This window comes from Lithobates pipiens, unplaced genomic scaffold (genome assembly GCF_037356315.1).
Source record: "Lithobates pipiens isolate NorthernLeopardFrog02 unplaced genomic scaffold, aLitPip1_a1.2 Scaffold_30, whole genome shotgun sequence".
Classification (NCBI taxonomy): Eukaryota; Metazoa; Chordata; class Amphibia; order Anura; family Ranidae; genus Lithobates; species Lithobates pipiens.
Genome location: NW_027507791.1, coordinates 84,569,225 through 84,589,075, shown reverse-complemented (window position 1 = coordinate 84,589,075; position 19,851 = coordinate 84,569,225). Strand labels below are relative to the sequence as shown.

Below are 19,851 nucleotides of genomic sequence, written 5' to 3'. Positions count from 1 at the left end.
CACTGACAATACTTGTAAACCAAAATTAACAGAAGAGAGCGCAGCTGGCTCTACACAATAATGGGAAACAAAGGTATTAATTGAAGACCAGGAAGCTGCTCTGCAGATCACTTCTGGTGCGACATGTCGAACTGCTGCCCAAGAGGTCGACATGCCCCGAGTTGAATGAGCCGTCACTGCCTCAGGAGGAACCATGCCCTTTGCCTTGTATGCCCTTTGAATCGTTTGGACCACCCAAGATGAGATTGATCTAACTGATGCTCGCATCCCTTTATTTTTTCCATGAAGAAGGACAAAAAGAAAGTCTGTTCGTCTGAACGAGGCTGTAGCGTCCAGATATTGTTTCAAGGTGCGACCAACATCCAGGGGATGAATCTCTTGGTTGTCTGACATTCTAAACGTAGGTAGCACGATCTCCTGATTTTCGTGAAATACTGATGTGACTTTTGGATTTGACCCAAGCATAGGGATCAGGACCACTCTGTCCGGAAAGAAAGTTAGAAATGGTTCAACTGACCCAAGATTCCTAATTTCCGACACTCTTTTGGCTGAAGTTATTGCCACCAAAAACACCGTCTTGATAGTGAGATCTCCTAAAGACAGGGGAACGTCCAAACTTTTCCCAAGATCAGAAAGAAAGTCCAGTACTAATGGAAGGTCCCATTTGGGAAACCTGGGCCTTCTTTGTGGCCTAAGCCTGATGGCTCCTTTAAAGAATTGTTGTATTAATGTATGATTCGCCCACGAAACTCCTGTAAAGGCTGAAATGGCTGAAACTTGTACTCTAAGAGAACTAACTGCCAGAGACAAGTCTAACCCTGACTGAAGGAAAGACAAGATATCTTGAACTGCCGGAGAATTATATGAATTTGACCTAGAAGACATGTGGCCCATAAATCTGGCCCATATACGCTCGTACACTTTATTGGTACTCTTCCGTCTGGCACTAAGAAGGGTTGGAATCGCTTCTTCTGGGCAACCTAGAGCTTCTAGCCTTCCCCTCTCAAGAACCATGCCCTGAGGTGTAGACAGGATGGGCACGGGTGTAACAGTGTGCCTTGAGACAGTAGATCTGGCCTGAGAGGCAGGGGAACTGGGTCCTGATAGCTGAGGAGCAACAGCAGAGGAAACCAAGGCCTGTTGGGCCAGAATGGTATTATCGCAATGATTTCCACCTTCTCCCCTCTGAGCCTGCGAAGGAACTGTAGGATTACAGGAACTGGAGGGAAGGCGTAGGCTCTCTGGAACTTCCAACAATCCGTGAGAGCATCTATCCCGAACGCCTGAGGATCCCTGAACCTCGAGTAGTATCTGTGCATCTTGCGATTGTACGGCGAAGCGAACAGATCGACCTCTGGAGATACTCCCAGAGTCAGAAGCCACTCGAAGACATCCCTGTGAAGGGACCACTCGTTGTTGTCTATTTTGACCCTTGACAGATAATCTGCTTGAACATTCTGGACCCCTGGGATGTATACAGCAGAAATGTTGACCACATTCTTCTGAGCCCAGTTCATTATCGGTTCTACTTCTCGTAGTAGAGACCCACTGCGAGTCCCTCCTTGTTTCTTTATATAGGCCACCGCAGTTGTGTTGTCCAGTCTTAACATTACTGATGACCCTGCCACCAGATGGCGAAATGCTATGAGTGCTTGAAAGGCTGCTCTCAACTCCAGGATGTTGGAGACTACATACAGCGACGGGAACGACCACCTTCCTTGAGCTACTTCCGTAAGGCAATGAGCGCCCCAACCTTTGTTGCTGGCATCTGAGGTTATTATTACCCAGGAAATGGGGACTATCGAATGATGGTTGCGTAGATTCTTCCCTTGAAGCCACCAGAGGAGAGACATCCTCATCGCTGGTGTAAGGAGTATGCGCTGTGTTTGATTGGACGAGTCCCACTGTTGCAGAAACCCTTTCTGGAAGGGACGAGTGTGCCACTGGGCCCACTTCACCATAGGGATGGTGGACGTCATTGTGCCGATCACTTTCAAGCATTGTAGAGCCGAAAGATGAGATGATTCCCAAGCCTTGTGAATCCTGTCCCGGATAACACAGATTTTTTCCTCTGGCAGAGAGATAGTGCCTTTTAATGTGTCGAACTGAGCCCCTAGAAACACGATCACTTGAGTTGGAACCAGATGGCTCTTCTCTAGGTTCAGGAGCCAACCAAACGTCTGTAGAGTGGAGATGACTAAACTCTTGTGTTCCAGAATTTGATCTCTGTCTTGAGATAATAGGAGCAAATCGTCCAGATAATGATGGAGACGAACTCCTTTGACTCGTAAAAGAGCTACTATCGCTAGGAGGACCTTGGAGAAGACCCGAGGAGATGTTGTCAACCCGAATGGGAGACAGGTAAACTGGAGGTGTTGATCGCCAACTGCGAAACGGAGAAATTGCTGGAAATCCCTTGCTACTGGCACGTGAAAGTATGCGTCCTTCAGATCGATTGAGATTAACCAATCCCCTAGCTGCACCGACTGTTGGATTGTAAGAAGAGACTCCATTTTGAACTTTTCCTTGCGAATGAAGGAATTGAGGAAGGTCAAATCTATCACTGGCCTCCATGCGCCATTTCTTTTCTGAACCATAAATAGAGGAGAATACATGCCTTCGCCACGTTCGTCTTCTGGCACTGGCACGGCTGCGCCTTGATCCAGCAAACAACTTACGTAGGTCAATAGGACCTGTTTCTTTTCCTCCGAGCCTGGAATCGTTGTGGGAATGAACCTTAATCTCGGAGTGTTGATGAAAGTCCACTTGTGACCCGAGGAAACCGTCTTGACGGTCCAATAATCTTGAATTGAGGCCGCCCAAACATGTCGGTAGTGAAGAAGGCGAGCCCCCACCTGACATGATTGAGCGGGCCCAATTTCAAAAAGATTTGGTAGAATCTTGATTACCTGCGGAAGCCCCCTTTGAGGTTTTCTTAAGGGAGGATTGTCTGGACCTCCAAGATCTAGAGAACTCCCTGCCGGGTCTATAACTGCGCGCTTCTCTAGCGCGATCCGAGGTCTGCCTTCTTGGAAAGATACGTTTTTGGTTTTGAAGACGTCTGTCTTGAGGGAGGAACCCAGACCTCCCACCTGTGGCCCGGGATATGGCGCTATCTAGTTTATTACCAAACAAGGAGGTTCCCTCAAATGGTATACGACACCATGCCTGCTTAGATGTTGGATCCGCCAACCAGGGACGGAGCCACAAAGCACGGCGTGCCGAGACTGCTGCCAACATAGCCCGAGACAGAAGGCGGGTAATGTCAATAGATGCCTCCCCCAAAAAGGCTGATGCCATTCTGATCTCCTGAATGGGAGAGTCTTTAGCCGTATTCACCGAGATACCTCTCAAGAACTCTTCAACATTGTCGGCCCATGTTTCAATAGCCTTTGAGACTGCGGCTAAAGCCAAAGTTGGTTTACAAGCCATCCCTGAAGTTAGATATATTCTTTTCAGATCTGAGTCAATTCTTCTCTCTAACGGATCTTTGAAAGATACCGTGTCCTCCAAAGGGAGAGTCACGTATTTTACTAAACGCATAAGTGCTGCGTCTACCAGAGGAGCTGATTCAAGGTGCTTCACATCATCCTCCTTAAAGGGGTACAATTTAGACACCTTTGATTGCATGGAGCTCTTCCTATCAATCTTGCTCCACTCTTCAGTAATGATTTCTCCCAATTCAGATAGGAAAGGAAAATGTTGCCGTTCCTTTTTGAGTTGTTTGAAAAACTTTCTTTGTTTGGGGAGGGGAGAAGTAGTGGGTTCTTCCCATTTTAAAGCTTCTTTCACTGCCTTGACAAGAGCAGGTACTAAAGCATAATCAAATCCTACTCCTGGATCCTCTGGATCCGATTCGCTGTCAGACAAGAGCACAGAGTGGTGGCTTGGTTGAGAAGATTCCCCAGTCTCTTGTAAGAGCCCTTCACCACCTGAAGGACATAATGGGTCTGAGGGGGATTCCATAGCGTGATGAGCTTCCCTCTGCTGCAGGGATTCCTTTACCACCCTTCTCACCATAGAATCTAAGCGTTGATCCGCACCATCTCTTTCATCTGCGACTTTAGAGAAGCAATGATCACAGAGCGATTTGTCTGATGGGATGGGCATCTTACAGCCCCAACATGAATTAACTGGTCCTCTGCTTGAGTGCGAGTGACCACTGCGTTGTTCAGATCTGGAAGACCTACGGTAACCAGACTTTGATGATGATTTGTGGTGGTGCGATTTTGACGATCCACTGCGACTATGCGCACTGTAATGCGGTTCAGACCTAGAAGGGCTATAAGGAAATATACAAGAAAAGAGAGAGATACAGACCAGGCTGGTATCAAATGCTAAGGAATACTCCACAAATACACAGCAATCCAGCCATGCACATACCTGTTACAAGCGGGCAGGTCACTGGTAGGCAGTGAGGCATCCATGACTAAAAACGCTGACTGTAACAACAATAAACCCTCATAAGCAGCCATACAAAACACAGGAGCAACAATACATCAGAGCAGATCATAACCTACCTTACACCAACCAGAGAATGGCCCCGGGAAGTTGCTGAATCTCCTGCAATCATTCCCAAATCCTGACATCTCTCACTGTGTTTTAAATATGGCGCCCATGACGTCATCAGCGGCGTCAGACGCGAGATGCCCGCGCGCATGCGCGGGAACCAAGCCTCGCTTTGGATATGGGTCTGCGCATGCGCAGAACGCAGCGCTGGACCCGGAAACAGGGGGAGAAAGGCTGCTGGAACGCGGAAGCGTCAGCGCCTATACACAAGAACCAGCTGGCATATGAAAAGACACAGGTAGAAAAGAAAACACATAAACACTGCTGCCATGAAAAACGGAATTTTTACAGCTCACCACTCCACCAACGATCGTCTGGCCGAACAGGTTCAAGCACACACCACCGATCCACCGGGCAGATAATGGCCACCTTACATAGCAGGTAATAAGCCGTGCGCACTTATCTTCGGATAAACAAAGTCTTCAGCGCTACTCTGCCATACACTCCATACCCATGCTTAACAGACAGGGCCTATCGGAGGAACAAAAAGCTTGATAGTCAGCCGACTTGATCGTAGTGAAGATCTCTTCAGATAGGAAACACCTGTCCTATGGAGGAGGACAAAAAAGGAACACGGATAGCAGCTTGGAGCAAAGATTTATGGGAGTAGAGGTCCTATTGGGTAATTATGGAGGCGGGGCTAACCCACGTATGCTGCCATGGAGCCTGTCAGGAAAAAACACTATCCTCCAACAGGGAAAAATCCCTTTCTGGTCCCTAAGACGGGGCAACTCCCTGGTTCAACATTATACCATATTATTTCATACAACTATTAATAACTATTGATATTTTATGCACTTGGAAACACAACCAGCCTTTTCATGTTATCTATAGAGCCAACTAGCAACCATTTCTCCTGGAACATCTATCGTATTCTTCACTGTAAGGGCTGTGAAAATGAAGTTTGTATGTAAGAGTTAAACATCTTTGTCTCCAGTGGCAAAGAGTGTCCGTATGTCTTTGTAATGACAAAATTATATTTTCCATTGTTCCTCTAGAGTAAAACTTGATATAGGCACTACTGACCATCTATATGTGTGTGCCCATTCGCCCTACAAGACAACAGAATTCATCTGCAAGTGCCACTTAAGGGTGCTGTTGCCGTATTCAAATTTATTTTTCTGGCTTCCATGGAAGCCATTCATAAAGGTATCTGTCTTCCTCAAAGATGCACAATAGCCTATGCAGAGACGTACACTTTTATATATGTACATACAGGGGTATCTAGGTTATACATTTCTTTCTTCCTTACCTTAGAGCCCATCTTCCGTCCCTTTAAAGGCTTTACAAGTACAGTGCTTCTGGTAAATGAAAAAAAGAAAAGCAGGCTTAGCTTTGAACAAGAAATGACCAAAAGAAATTGGCAGAGCAAATGTTAGTTCCCTCTGTGTCCCATTCGAAAGAATGGCCTTAACTCCTTGTCCTAGACACAACAAAAAGTGAGAGAAAACCTCTACAAAGTAAGAGGAATACTATATTATCTCATATAAGCTCAAAGCTCTTTTGGCCATACTTCTCTTGTGAGTCAGAGGAGTGCACTTGTGCATAACTGTGACCCAGAATCAGCTGACAGCAGGCTTTATTTAGCTCACTGTCCAAACCACTCTAGCTTCTGTATATATCCCGACAATGTCGGAATCAACCCAGATGCCTGATCGGCAGCTGGCTCAGCCTCTCTGTGCGCTGTTGAGAGCCTGAGCCAGCCGCCCCTGTCCCCTCTCCTGCCCAGTGTCTAGGTAGACGTTCCTCAGTTTGGGAAGATTTCCTCAAATTCTTCTGGTGCCTACTCCCGTGAAGGAAAGGGACCAACTCCCCCAAGGGACACAGATGGAAAATGAAACATACAGGCTATAACCAATTAAATGTTTATTTAAAGCGGTTCTGCACTGATGATTTTTTTTTTTGTACTGTTTAAAAAGCATTTCATTCTACTGTCAGGCTCACTTGTACTGCTGATGCTCAGTATCCAAGTCTGTTTTTTGGTACAATCGACACTTTATAAAATCGAACACAGCAGATGTTATCTTGCTTGTGGGCATTTGAAGCCCACAAGCAAGCACGTCCGTGTTCCGGTGTAGTGTCATATTTTGCTCCCCGTTGTAGAATGCTCCAGAAGTGACGTTGAGGGCAGAAATTTCACACTGTGCATGCGCAATGCGTTCCAAACACTTGCGCCATGCGTTCCAAAGGATTTGCGGCAATGCAGACAACTGAAACCGTGAAATTCCCTCCTGAATCCACATAGGGGAGGTAATCCCCTCCCCAAGCCACGGTTACCTGTTCTCTCGCCGCCACTCTCCACTCCGTCTAAAGTTTAACTTCACTTCGGTTTCACTGAACTGCATTGCCGCAAATCCTTTGGAACGCATGGCGCAAGGATTTGGAATGCATCGCAGATCGAGATTTCTGGCCGCAACGTCACTTCCGGAGCATTCTACGATGGGGAGCAAATTATGAGCCCCACAGCCGGAGAGTATGGAAAAAAAGATTACATACGTGAACAGGTACGACAAAAAATTAATAAATAAAAGGGGGGGGCATTGTGCCCTCTTTGCTGCGTTTCCTAATGAATAAGCCTAACTTTTGAAAGTGAGTGCAGAACCGCTTTAATGCAGATGAAATAATGGATTCTACAGTACTGTATTGTCTAACTGAACATTCTGATGTGAAAATGGTGATAAGATATTATAAATATGTCAGGAAAAATAATATATGTGCAAACTCAAGATAAATTCTTTGTCAACTGACATTTACGTACAGGTTACCATAATAAAAAAAAAAAAAAAAAAAAAAAAAAACAACAATAAACCAAGGTGCATCCAGCAGAAAAACTTTAGCCACAGATGTAAGAATACATTTGGGTGTGGGACTGGCTTCCTTTCAATGAGGGGGAAGTAGTCTCTTAATTGTTCTTACTGTGGACACACAACTCCGTAGAGCTAACAGTTCCTCATACAGAAAAACAGGATGGTTTGTACCCACGGTAAAATCCTAGAAGTGGACCTTCTCTATTTCAATCAACATTGATTTTTTTTAATCCTTATGCTGCTAGCATACGTAAATAGATAAGAAAGTATATTGTATATACTTGTTTTAAACCTTTTTTCAAATTTCTTTAGCTCCTTCCTGCTTTCCAGGCCTAGGCAAATCATGTCATACATCCTGAAAGTCTTCAGGAGGGGTTTTTGCAGCTAAGCACACCCTCTTGCATATATGCCTGAGCTAAGGGCAGATGGATTTCTGGAAGTAAATGCTACATGAATCATCCATTATTCAAGATGGCCACAGCCAAAAATGCTAGGGAGTGTTTTTTTTTTTTTTAAATAACTTAACAGCAAAGTATGTAGACATGGATGAATGGGTGAGTTTGTGTTGAATATTAAAAATGAACTAAATAGCTTATTTTGGTTTGCTCAGATGCAGTGTAGTTAAACTTTAAAGCAGAGTTCCACTCGTTTAATCAGTTTATTAAAAGTCTGCAGCTACAAAAAGTGTAGCTGCTGACTTTTAATAAACAGACACTCACCTGCTCCCCAGCAGCCAGACAATCTTCTGGGACCTGTGACATCTCCCAGAAGACCGCAGAGAGAGAGGGGCCGCCTAGGGGGAGAGGAGGAGTTGCCTTGGAAGCAAGAAGACGGAAGGAGGAAGTGGGGCAGGAAATACCTGGTATCCACCCCCCCCCCCCCAAAAAAAACGTTACATGCTAGCAAATGTGGCATGTAAGGGGGGGGGGGGCGAGGAGTGCTTGAAGCGCAAGTTCACCACCTGTTCCAACAGTGGGTGTAAGGGAAAGCCTGTGCGGCCTGAAAAGGCCTCAGGGACCCCAAAGAGGACCAGGGGGGCTCAGTAACTTCTGCATGAGGCAACTTAAAGGCAGCACGAACCATCTGGGTAAGAGTCTGGATCAAAACCCTCTGCGACTGAGAGGCACACATCAACTGGGAATCCAACTGGGACACTTGTCCAAATTGCTCAGCAGCAGACTCATCTGCCAGGCCCTCCACAGAATCCAGAGCTTTTAGCTCTTCCCCATCCTCATCCCATTCCTGCTCCAAACTAGGAGGCTCAGGGGAGGGGGATCTGTCACGTTTCTTGCCACCCTGTGGGATGGAGGCAATCATGCCAGCAATCCTATGCTCTAACCTGGCTAGGGCTGAGGACAGTTCAGCCTTGGTGATAAAGTGGCTCAGATTGCCTGGAAGCCTCTGGTCTTTCAGGGGATACAACTAGGTTCGTCAGGAGCTACTGACAACATAGGTGTGCCCTTCCCTGTAGCGTTATTCCCGCTCCTCTTTTTTGAAGACATTTATAAGCTACAAAAAGGGAGTACTTATGTGTAGTATTAACACTCCTCAGAAGGGAGACCCTTTAATAGGGCTCACCAAGCCCCTATGCAACAATCCTGCTACGCACCTTAGCCTGCTAAGCAACACCTGGTGACTCCCGTGACCCGGGTAAGTAGGAATGAACTGCTGTAAATGCCTGGTTCAGAGCCTACTCTGTGTCCCACAGCTGCCTTCTGGAAGTACCGCATGCTTGGCATATACGATTTAAATAATCTGGCTGTGCGCCCGAATGTTCTGCGCATGCATGCGCAGTCACGCGGACCCGACGAACATGCGCGGCTGTATTCGCATATGATGCAAATCTTTGTACCCAGATTAGGCTACAGCGTATGTGCGGCATTGAGTGTGCATAGCGCCTATGGCCAAGCAGTGTGCGCCACGGGCGTCAAACTGCTGTGCACAGCAGCGCTCTTGCGCCATGGTGAACCAAGAGGCGAAATGTTGTGCGGCATCATACAGGTAAGAAACAGCCAGACAAGCAAAATAGGTACACTTCTGCAAACACCCACAGCTAGCCCAAAACTCCCCCATATGGTCACCGCACACAGGTGACCAGCTCTACCTAGCTTGACTGCTGGTTACAATCACTGGGACACCACACAATAAGTAAATAAAGGGGTTTCACTTACCCGTCAAGCCGTAGGGCAGCTTAGAAACGAAGAGCCCAATCTTCACCCATCACAGTGAGTTCCTGTCACTTGAGGACCTTCAAGGACTGGATACCCTTTTCATGTTTAGGGTCCACTCCCTTGGACCTGTACAGCACCCTGCAGGAACGCCTTAGTGCTATGGTGTCCAGGATTTCACTTCGCAGGGTCCAGCGCCTGGAGGTCGCATTACAGGTAAAACATTTCAGGATCTTGAGTCTTCTTTGCAAGGCTCGGATACCATTTATCTAAGCATATAGAGCCTGTGTGAAATGGATCCGATTGGTCAATCTCTTGATTCATTTAAGAACCGTTTGTGGGACTAGAGACCAGGAACTCAGAGCTCAAACGTGCACTTTCACCTTGCAAACAAAATGTACTCCCTGTATGGGAGGTAGGGGGTGCAACGAATCGTCACCGATCCGTGATCCGAACGGGTCACCCCGCTCAGATCGGCACATGCCGCAATCCACGGAGCGCTCCGCGGTCTCGGCCTTAGGAAAGGCCGCGGCTTTAGACTAGCTCCAAAGTGGCCGCCATCTTTCTACACCCAGGCCGTTTACAATGTGATCGCTCCGACGGTTCCTCTCTCCCCTCTCTGTACTAATCTGTACAGTGGAGGGGAGAGATCGGATGGAAGCAGCCATCCCTCCATACTCTGCAAATACCCAGCCAATATTACAGTGGGGGAGATTGTGGATGTTACAGTGGGGACTATATGGTGGTGGAATTTTCACAGGTTTTTGCAAATTCAATTATTTGCTGATCCGAAAAATGATCCGATCCGTAACTCTGATCCGAGGAACGATCCGATAGTTTTTTGATCCGTTGCCCCCCTAATGGGAGGGGCTATATAGAGTATCATCTCCTGTCTAAGACTTTGTCTACCAGTGTCCATTCACCTAGAGATGGCGTATAACCCAGTAGATAAGGAACATTGGCCTAACTCTGTGTCCCATGATGTATGAAAAAGAAATTTTTTTTTTTTTTAATATCTACTGGGACCCCTTGATTGCATAGGTTATGTTCTGGAAAAGGTGAATTTACACTTTAAGGGAAATCTACAGTCTCATCATAAGCTTTCATTTTATTACATCAGCATGCTTTTTAGGTGTCCAAGAGTTGAGTCTGTGATCATCTGTACAGATGTAAACACAGGTCACCACGCATGGCGTGAACAATCTTTCAAATAAAAAACAAAGTGCAGTATCTCCGGTCCTCTTTTCAGTATATACAGCACAGTTTTATATCTATTTACAATGTAAGCAAGCCCTTACTGGTCACTGTATGATGGGACGGTAGTAGCCGTTGCCTTAAGATGAGCAATGTTAATCCTTTCAGAAATTTCTTCCACTGTTTCAATGTCCACGGACTCTTCGGCTTCACTCTAAAAAATAAAAAACAAAAAAAAAAAACATGCATTACTAATGCAGTAACGTTAATATTTCTATGGTAGCTAATGTCTGGGCACTGTGACCTAAGACACTGGAGTTAAAAACGCACAGTGCAAAGAGTAAATTACATCAAGCCCACAGAAAGAGACAACATGCAGACATACACCCTGCACCTGGAATCTTTAGTGTGAAATGTCACCGGGCTACACTGAATTGACATTATGCCAAAGGTCCTGGTTCCAGAAGGTAATGCCTTGCTATTTGTACCTCAAAATTTTCAAACAGTGTAACATACTCAAATAAACGTAAAAATACTGATGTTGGCCATTCCAATGTACAATCACAATTCTAAAAAGTCGGGATGCGGTTTAAAATCTAAATAAAATAGAATGCAATGATTTGCAAATCCTATAAACTCATATTTTATTCACAATAGAAAACATCAAATGTTTAAACTGAGAAAATGTACCATTTTAAGAATAAAATAAGGCAATACGCCTCAAAAAATCTGGGACAGGGCCAGGTTTACCATGGTGTAGCATTCCCTCTCAACAACACTCTGTAAATATTTGGGACCGGAGGAGACCAATTTCTGAAGTTTTGGGAGCGGAATGTTGTCCCGTTATTGCCCGATATTTGATTCTAACTGCTCAACAGCCCTGGGTCGTCCTTGTATTTTTTTGTTTCTAGAAATATGCTAATGTGTGCAGGGATACAGGAAAGTTGTAAAAGAAAACAAGGAAGGGGCAAGGAGTAAAAATTCAGTTTGCAGCCCTAGGTTACCACCAACACCCTCACCCAAGTTATAGAGATGCAAGCATCCCAAGGGGTCTATTCATAAAGCAAACAATGTAACAGTCACTAAACTGGTGGAGATTCAATCACTGCTAATTAAAACACATAGACCTGGAAGGATTTCCACCAGTAAAGGTTCAGTGAAAGGCACATTCTCTGCTTTATACATAAACCCTCAAGTGTCTGCAAAGGTTAACATATGTCCCCCCACTCTGGAAAGTGAGACATACCTTCATGCCAAGGAAGGTTTACACTTGGTGGACTTTGAGCTCCAGACCTTGCAGGTGGACAGCATGTGGATGGGGAGGGAGTGTAGAAGCAAAATGTCCATTTATTAACCAGAGAGGGAGAAAACTTCAGTCTGTTCCCTAGGCTTCTTACTCTGAGGAAGATTGGTACTATTACCACCAGACACACCCTTGCTAATGGTATCAATAGAAGATGTAAAAATACATTGGCCCCAAAGATTATGTGAATTAGACATGGGTTCCACATTCCAGGACTTTAACCAAAGTGTCTTCCACATGTGTACCAACAACATACACATATGTGAAATGAGACAGGAAGCCTCCACCAGACAACAACCATAGCTTAAAAGAGAAGCATGTGTTTAAAAAAAAAAAAAAAAAACATTTATACTGCCCTAGGTGGATGCAGCATCAATCCGATGCTGCATCAGTTCCCTGCCGCATCTAAGACTGCGAATGATCAAAGCCCGCTGATTGCTCAGTTCTTCACGGAGCAGAGAGCTGTTGACTTTCAGAACCAGTTCTTGAGGGAGTCTATTCCACATTTTCACAGCTCTTTCCTACAGACATAAGGAATGCCCCCTTGTCCTCTGTAATGACCTGAAAGTGAATAACTCAACACCAAGTTCACTATATGGACCACTTATATATTTATACTTGTTGATCATATCACTATTAATCTCCTCTTATTAAGAGAGAATAAATTCAGTTCCTCTAATTTATTTTTTTCTGAAAGCTGAGCTTCTCTATGTCTCTTATCAGTCTGTTTGGCCTTTTCTGCACGTTCTCTAGTTCTGGTGCGCAGAATTAAACTGCATATTCTAGATGGGGTCTTACTAATGGTTTGTATATACCAGAACACCCAGATCCTTCACCACTGACTCCACCAGTTCTCCTAGTGTGTGAGCGATGCATGGATATTTTTAACCCCCAAATGTAACTTTACATTTATCAACATTTAAACCTCATTTTCAACAGTGTCACCTAAATAGTGTATTGAGGTCAGCTTGTAGGTTGGAGACATCCTGTAATGATGTAATTCCACTGCATAGCTTGGTGTCAATTACAAACATCGAAATAACACTTTTAATCCCAGACCCTATATAATTTAAGTCTGTTAAAAAGTAAGGGTTCCTAAAGTTATTCACAGAGCATGCTTTATCCCATACAAACTACACAGGGTGGATTACAACATTACATCTTGCCGGAGATGTTCACACCCAGTCGGCAACTTCATACATGTATTCTGATCCTGCCCTGCACTTGCTATATATTGGCAGGAGGTTCTAGATGCAAACATCTCTGTGGTTCATATTCCTGTTTCCCCCCATCATCCAGGTTCTGTCTGCTTGGCCTAGAACTAGCCCCTAGGCTAGCAAGGAGAATTATTTTAAGCCTCCTACTATTTTATGTCCAGAAAGCTATTGTCCATGGAAAGAATTCTTCTCCTCCCTCATTTAGTTTTTGGATAAAGTTGGTCAATTCCACTTTGCCCTTGCATCAGGCATATGTTGCAATAGAGGATGTCTGACTAAATTTAATAACATTTGGTTCTGTTGGTTGGATAACTCCTCAACTGCCACTCCTATGGATTTATAAAAATGTTTGATTCAGCATCTTTAGGTGATATGGTTTCTGAATGGGTATGAATCCTTTATGTAGAAGTCTATTTCATGCTTGAGCCTTGCACCTTTTATTATTTTAGTATCAGTTTATTGCTTGTTATATACACTTGGGCAGCGTCCCCTGAATGGGAAACAGTCCCCTACTGTGTGTTTTTGTACAACTTTGAAAAAAGCCAATAAGAAAAAGAAAAATAAATAATAATTTGGGGTACACCAATAATAACCTTAGACCATTTAGAGTATGAATTATTAACCACTACTCTCTGAATACGGTCTTCTATCCATTTACAGACTGACTTTTCTAAGCCTGTAGACATTCATTTACACATTGGCCGCATGTGGGGAACTGTGGCAAAATTCAAGTATACTACGTCCACAGGACTCTTGAGTTTTTGCTTACCTCCTCATAAAAAGAAATCCGATTTTCAGATCCCAAAATTGTTCAAGGGTAATAAGTGCCTGGGGGGGAGCAAGCACTTTGTCAGAGTGTTTGCAATCTGCACAGGGGAAGACCTGGAAAAGTCTCTTGTCTTAGATGACCTAAAGCAGTGGTTCTCAACCTTGGTTCTCAAGTACCCCCAAAAGGGCCATATTTTCAGGTTTTCCTTTACTTTGGACAGCGGCTTTAAATCAATAACATGGTATTGATATAAGCCATTTTATCTAAGGGAAGTTCCCAAAACTTGGCCTGATAGGAGTACGTGAGAACTGAGGTTGAGAACCACTGCTCTAAAGGAACCAAGACAGGGACTAATAATGGTAAAAGCAACAGCCTGCTACTCAAATTTCAGTGGCACATACTATATCAATAGGAGTAGAAATGATCTCGGGAGTAATGGTAGAGGACTGCGAGTTCATAGTTTCATAGTTAGTAAGGTTGAATAAAGACACCAGTCCAACCTGAGTGAGTGTCTACAATTGTCCCTATCCCTGTACATTGCACACTCACATCAGTCCCTACCCTCAAGGAGCCCACTATCCTAGGTCCCAATTCATATACTAGGGCCAATTTTGGACAGAAGCCAATTAACCTACCTGCATGTCTTTGGATTGTGGGAGGAAACCGGAGCACCTGGAGGAAACCCACGCAGGCACAGGGAGAACATGCAAACTCCAGGCAGGTAGTGTCGTGGTCGGGATTTGAACCAGCGACCCTTCTTACTGCTAGGTGAGAGTGCTAACCACTACACCACTGTGCTGCCCAGTTCTTGGAAGTACGAGCCCTTTCACACTGCCAGCGCAGGGGTGTCGGCGGTAAAGTGCAACTTAACCAGTTCCCGACCAGCGCACGCCGATGTTTGTCGGCAGAATGGCACCGGCAGGCATATTGGCGCACAAGTACGTCCAATCTTTAATGCCGCCCTGCCATCGCGAGTGCTCGCATGCTGGTCGGGACCCCCATGAGTCCAGTCGCGGGTCCCGCGGACTCGATTGCCGTGGGCATACCCACGAACGTCTCACGGGGCGGCTGAACGGAAAGATGCCGTTGTAAACAGCATCTCCCTGTTCTGCCTAGCAACTAGTAACGCTGATCTCTGCTCCATGTGATTGGAGCAGAGATCAGTGTTCACTAAATGAAAGCCCAGCCCCCAAAAGTTAGTAACACACCCCTAGGAACACTTAACCCCTACACTGCCACCCACTGGTTAACCCCTTCACTGCCAGTGTCATTTACACAGGAATCCCTGCATTTATATAGCAGTGATTGCTGTATAAATGACAATGGTCCCAAAAATGTGTCAAAAATGTCCGATGTGTCCGCCATAATGTCGCAGTCACAATAAAAAAAATAAATAAATAAATAAATAAATAAATAAAAATCGCTGATCGCCACCATTACTAGTAAAAAAAAAAAAAATTAATACAAATGCCATAAAACTATCCCCTATTTTGTAAACGCTATAACTTTTGCGCAAACCAATCAATAATCGCGTATTGCGTTTTTTTTAACAAAAATATGTAGAAGAATACGTATCGGCCTAAACTGAGGGAAAAAGATGTTTTTTTATATATTTTTGGGGGATATTATAAGTAAAAAATAATGCGTTTTTTTTTTCAAAATTGTCGCTCTATTTTTCCTTATAACGCAAAAAATAAAAACCGCAGGGGTGATCAAATACCACCAAAAGAAAGCTCTATTTGTGGGAGAAAAAGGACGTCAATTTTGTTTGGGAGACACGTCGCATGACCGCGCAATTGTCAGTTAAAGTGACGCAGTGCCGAATCGCAAAAAGTGGTCTGGTCTTTGGCCAGCAATATGGTCCAGGGCTGAAGTGGTTAAACTAGTGACGCTTTACTGCAGACACTTCTGCGCTGGCAGTGTCAGAAGGGACCATTTTTGCAGTGCTTTTCAGGTGCTAGCGAGCTGCTTTTACCCCCGCTAGTGGCCGAATAAAGGTTTAAATGCGCCTGCAAAGCGCTGCTGCCGAAGCGCTTTGCAGAGGCTTCGGTAGTGCTGCCCATTGATTTCACCGCTCCTAAAGAGCCTCACAGAAGCTGCTTGCAGGACTTTTTTGCCGCCCTGCCAGTGCAGTTCCCCAGTGTGAAAGCTCTCTGGCTTTCACACTGGGATTGCAGATAAGGCTTTTTCAGGTGCTTTACAGGTGCTATTTTTAGCGCTAAAGTGCCTGAAAAACACCTCCAGTGTGAAAGGGGTCTAAGCGTTCAGGTGAAAACTGGAGTGACTCAGTCATTCTTACTAGCAGAGGGAATCAATTGGCACACTAAAGCAGCCCCAGAACTGTAAGCAGAATGTGAGCTGGGGTACCCAATACAGTGGGACTGCACCCTCATGTCTAGAATCAGACATGATGAGACCATGTGGTGGTGGTGGGCACAACATAAGGCTCAGCATCACTAATGAGGAGCTGCTTCCTCAACACCCTATGGAAAAAAAAAAGCATGTGTGAACAAAAATCTCTACCCAGGGGATGACATCAGCAAAGTTCCACAGTGCTAGCCCTCTAACAGCACTCTAAAAGTTGGGCCAAGGATTTTTTTTATTTTTATTTTTTACACAGCAGAGTTTTAGCTCAATCCACCTAGGTCACTAGCAGAAAACTAAGCCATGCTGGAAGGAAGGTGTTAATCAAGGACTGGCCTACAGGGCTTTTTTTTTGGTTTGCCAGTGTCCAATCCTCCTGTAGGGGGCTGTATACAAAGAAGGTGCACCTCCTAACAGGCAAGAATGAAACAAAGATCCCGACCATGCTCACTACCTTTAAAAGGCAGCCTGGGCCACCTAAAACTCATATTTCAGTTTTTGGCAGATACTGGATAGTTAACCTGTCTTATCTTTTCTATTTCTCAGGGCTCTATATGGAAGATCATTGTGCTTGAGTTCATAGCTGTGGCCACAATAAAATTGTTCCACTTCCAGGCTGGAATTTTTCATTGATATTCTGCAGGACAGGTGGTGCTGGAACACACAAAGGGGGCCAGTAACACCCAAAACGCACAGATGAACAGAAAATATATAGAGAATTAGAGCAGTGAAATCTCACTCTGAGTAACTGAGACACAGAAAGAAAGCAAGAGCTGGCTTGCTCTTCCACACAAAACATCACTATGGAATTGACTGACACTTTAACCTTTCAAGAAGATTTTCTAATATAAAAAAAAAAAACTCTGGGACCCACTGTTTTGAGCTTTGGGATTTGCCATTGGATACAAATCATTTCATAAAATACTAAGCAGCACTAAGCCAGGAATTCCAATTCACGATACATATGGTTAAAACTAGGAAACTTTTTTTATTGTAAATAAAAGCACTCACTTCATCCTCACTCTGAGAATTCTGTTCACTTTCTCGTGCGCTACTATTGTAACCGGGGTCCGAGGGAAGATTTTCATCTTGCTCATTTGTTGGAAAATCAGTGACCACATCACCTTTCCTGTCTTCATCTTCTTCATCCTGCTCAGATTTATTTAGTGTTTGCTGATTAACCTCTGAATCTTCTTCTGTCTGTACCTCTACAGTACTACATGCGGATTCTACAGGAGGTTCATTATCTTGTTCCAAAGAAATACAGGCGCTTTTAGCCTCTGGATTTTCAGGATCCTGGTCTCTTTCAGCAGCTGGATTTTCAAGATCCTGGTCACTGTCATACACTGTATTTTCAGGATCTTGGGCATTTTCAACTGCTGGATTTTCAGGATCTTGGGCATTTTCGGCTGCTAGATTTTCAGGATCTTGGGCATTTTCAGCTGCTGGATTTTTAGGATCCTGAGCATTTTCAGCCACTGAATTTTCAACATTCCAGTCACTTTCGGCTGCATTATTAGCAATAATTGTTTGTAAGGGACTTCCAGCTTCTTTATCTGTGGAACCATCAGAGCTTTTCTGTATAGACCTTAAGGAATCCTGGTTATTGGTATCTTGTAAAAATGCCCCACTTGCAATATCTGACTTATTGGATTCATTTCTGTAAACCATTATCTGAGATGGGATTGCGCTCATTTCCTCAGTTTCTCCCATTTTCTTTATTGACTGAGTCAAAACCTCCTGCTCCACAGAAGTAACAGGATCTTTAGGGCCACTTTGATCCTTCACCATATTGGCAGCATTGTCGATTTCCAAGTTGGATATTCCTTTGCATTTCTTACCATTATCCCTTTCTGCATTTTTCTCACTCGCTGAAACAATCACTGCAGATTTCAAGAACGAATAATTTGTCAATTTATTGGCATCTATCACCACTGCAGGTTTACTGGTCATCAATAAAATTTTGGGTTTAGCAGCAGAATCCTGTGGGCTGGAGCTTAGGGCAGTAGTCGTTGAGCACTTTAGTACTGGCAGGCCTCCTGTTCGAAGGGGAACACCAGTGGATGTAATAACTCCACAACCACTACTAGCGTACGACAAAACTTTTGTGGCAGATGGAGACACCTCACTGCTAGCTCTAGGTGGTGTTCCTATTCGTAGTGTAGCAATTTTAGATGGACTTGTTGGAATTACTGTAACCCCGGATTTAACTGGGCTGATCTTTGAAAGAGAGACAGTTTGTAGAGCAGGTGTGGGAGGAACAGATGATGACCCAGTGGTAGCAAAAGCAGGAGTGGCATCGTCAGTCTTGGTTTTAAGAGGTAGTTGAATACTCACCGCAGGACCTTGGGGTGAAAAAAAAAAAGTATTTTGGTTAGCTTTGAAATGTCGAAATATTCTGAAGTGCTCACAGGGTAACAGATGTGGTACAACAAATACAACATTCATGAGAAAATCATCTGAATGGATATTTATCAAGCATGGAGGTTTCTTTTAGCTTAGTGAACGATTTTCTCTCAATTAGATCTAAAATAAGGATGCTCACATATGAAGTCAAGATCCCCAACTGTAGGTTCAAAGGAATCAAGTGTTGGTGTAACAAATCATTTTAGAATCCCAAAACTGGAGCAAGTATGGAGGGGTGAAAAAGAAGAAAAACAGTGCAACACAACATCTTATTTTGGTGTAGCAAGTTCACAATTTATAAAGTTCTCATGATTAATAAAAACTGTGCTATTTACTATTTATTACTGTAAAAATCTTTTCTTGGAGTGCATTGAAGGATACAGAAACTAAATAACCTTTGTGTTATACTACCACCCACAGAACTGTGGGCCAGCCCAAGGTATAATCAATTCCTCCCTCTACCAGCATGTCTGTTTTGCACCAAAGCAGTGCTGACAGCACGATCATAAACACAAAGGGTGGGACCCTTGTTTCTCAATGGACTTCAGGAAAAGGAGTTTGGAGAGTACAGAAATCCTCTTTCTTTCCTGCACATTAAAATGGGACACAGGGGTGTTAAACCTTCTGCATGTCCAAAAACAGTGCAATTGAGGGGTGGGAAACAGTTATAGTTAAACTGGACCAGTGTAAGCAGTTTGCTGAGGACTGCCTACAGCTTAAAGAGGTGTTTCAGCCAGGTTTCCAAAAATTAAAAAAGTCAGCAAGTACAAAAACTCTAGACAGTCACCTGTCCAGGAATCTAGCCCCGCCCTCATCTGAGCTGGTTGTTCGACAATCTTTTGGTCCCTGGGATGTTACCTGTGGGAAGCTGGCAGCGATTCCTTGTGGCTTTACAGCTAACGTCCAACCTCTCTGTGCCCTGTGAAGATTCTTGCAGCCTCCTGGGACCTGCACCGTTTTTTTTAGAAGTTGGGGACAGGGAGGGAGGGGCTGAACTTCTGGAGGAGAATAAGAGACTTTGCCAGGGATGGCACTGAAGCCCACTGAAGATTTC

At 44.4% G+C, this 19,851-nt stretch overlaps 1 protein-coding gene across 4 annotated transcripts in view; it reads right to left on the bottom strand.

Moving 5' to 3' along the window:
• MGA (MAX dimerization protein MGA) overlaps positions 1-19,851 on the bottom strand; it is a 156,805-nt gene that overhangs the window by 39,846 nt on the left and 97,108 nt on the right. For all 4 annotated transcript variants that reach the window (XM_077464523.1, XM_077464522.1, XM_077464524.1 and 1 more), the window contains 3 exons: positions 17,403-18,736; positions 10,843-10,952; positions 5,822-5,870 (listed from right to left, as the gene is read on the bottom strand). In XM_077464523.1, coding sequence (XP_077320649.1) covers positions 5,822-5,870; positions 10,843-10,952; positions 17,403-18,736 — 1,493 coding nt within the window. The remainder of the gene's footprint in view (positions 1-5,821; positions 5,871-10,842; positions 10,953-17,402; positions 18,737-19,851) is intronic.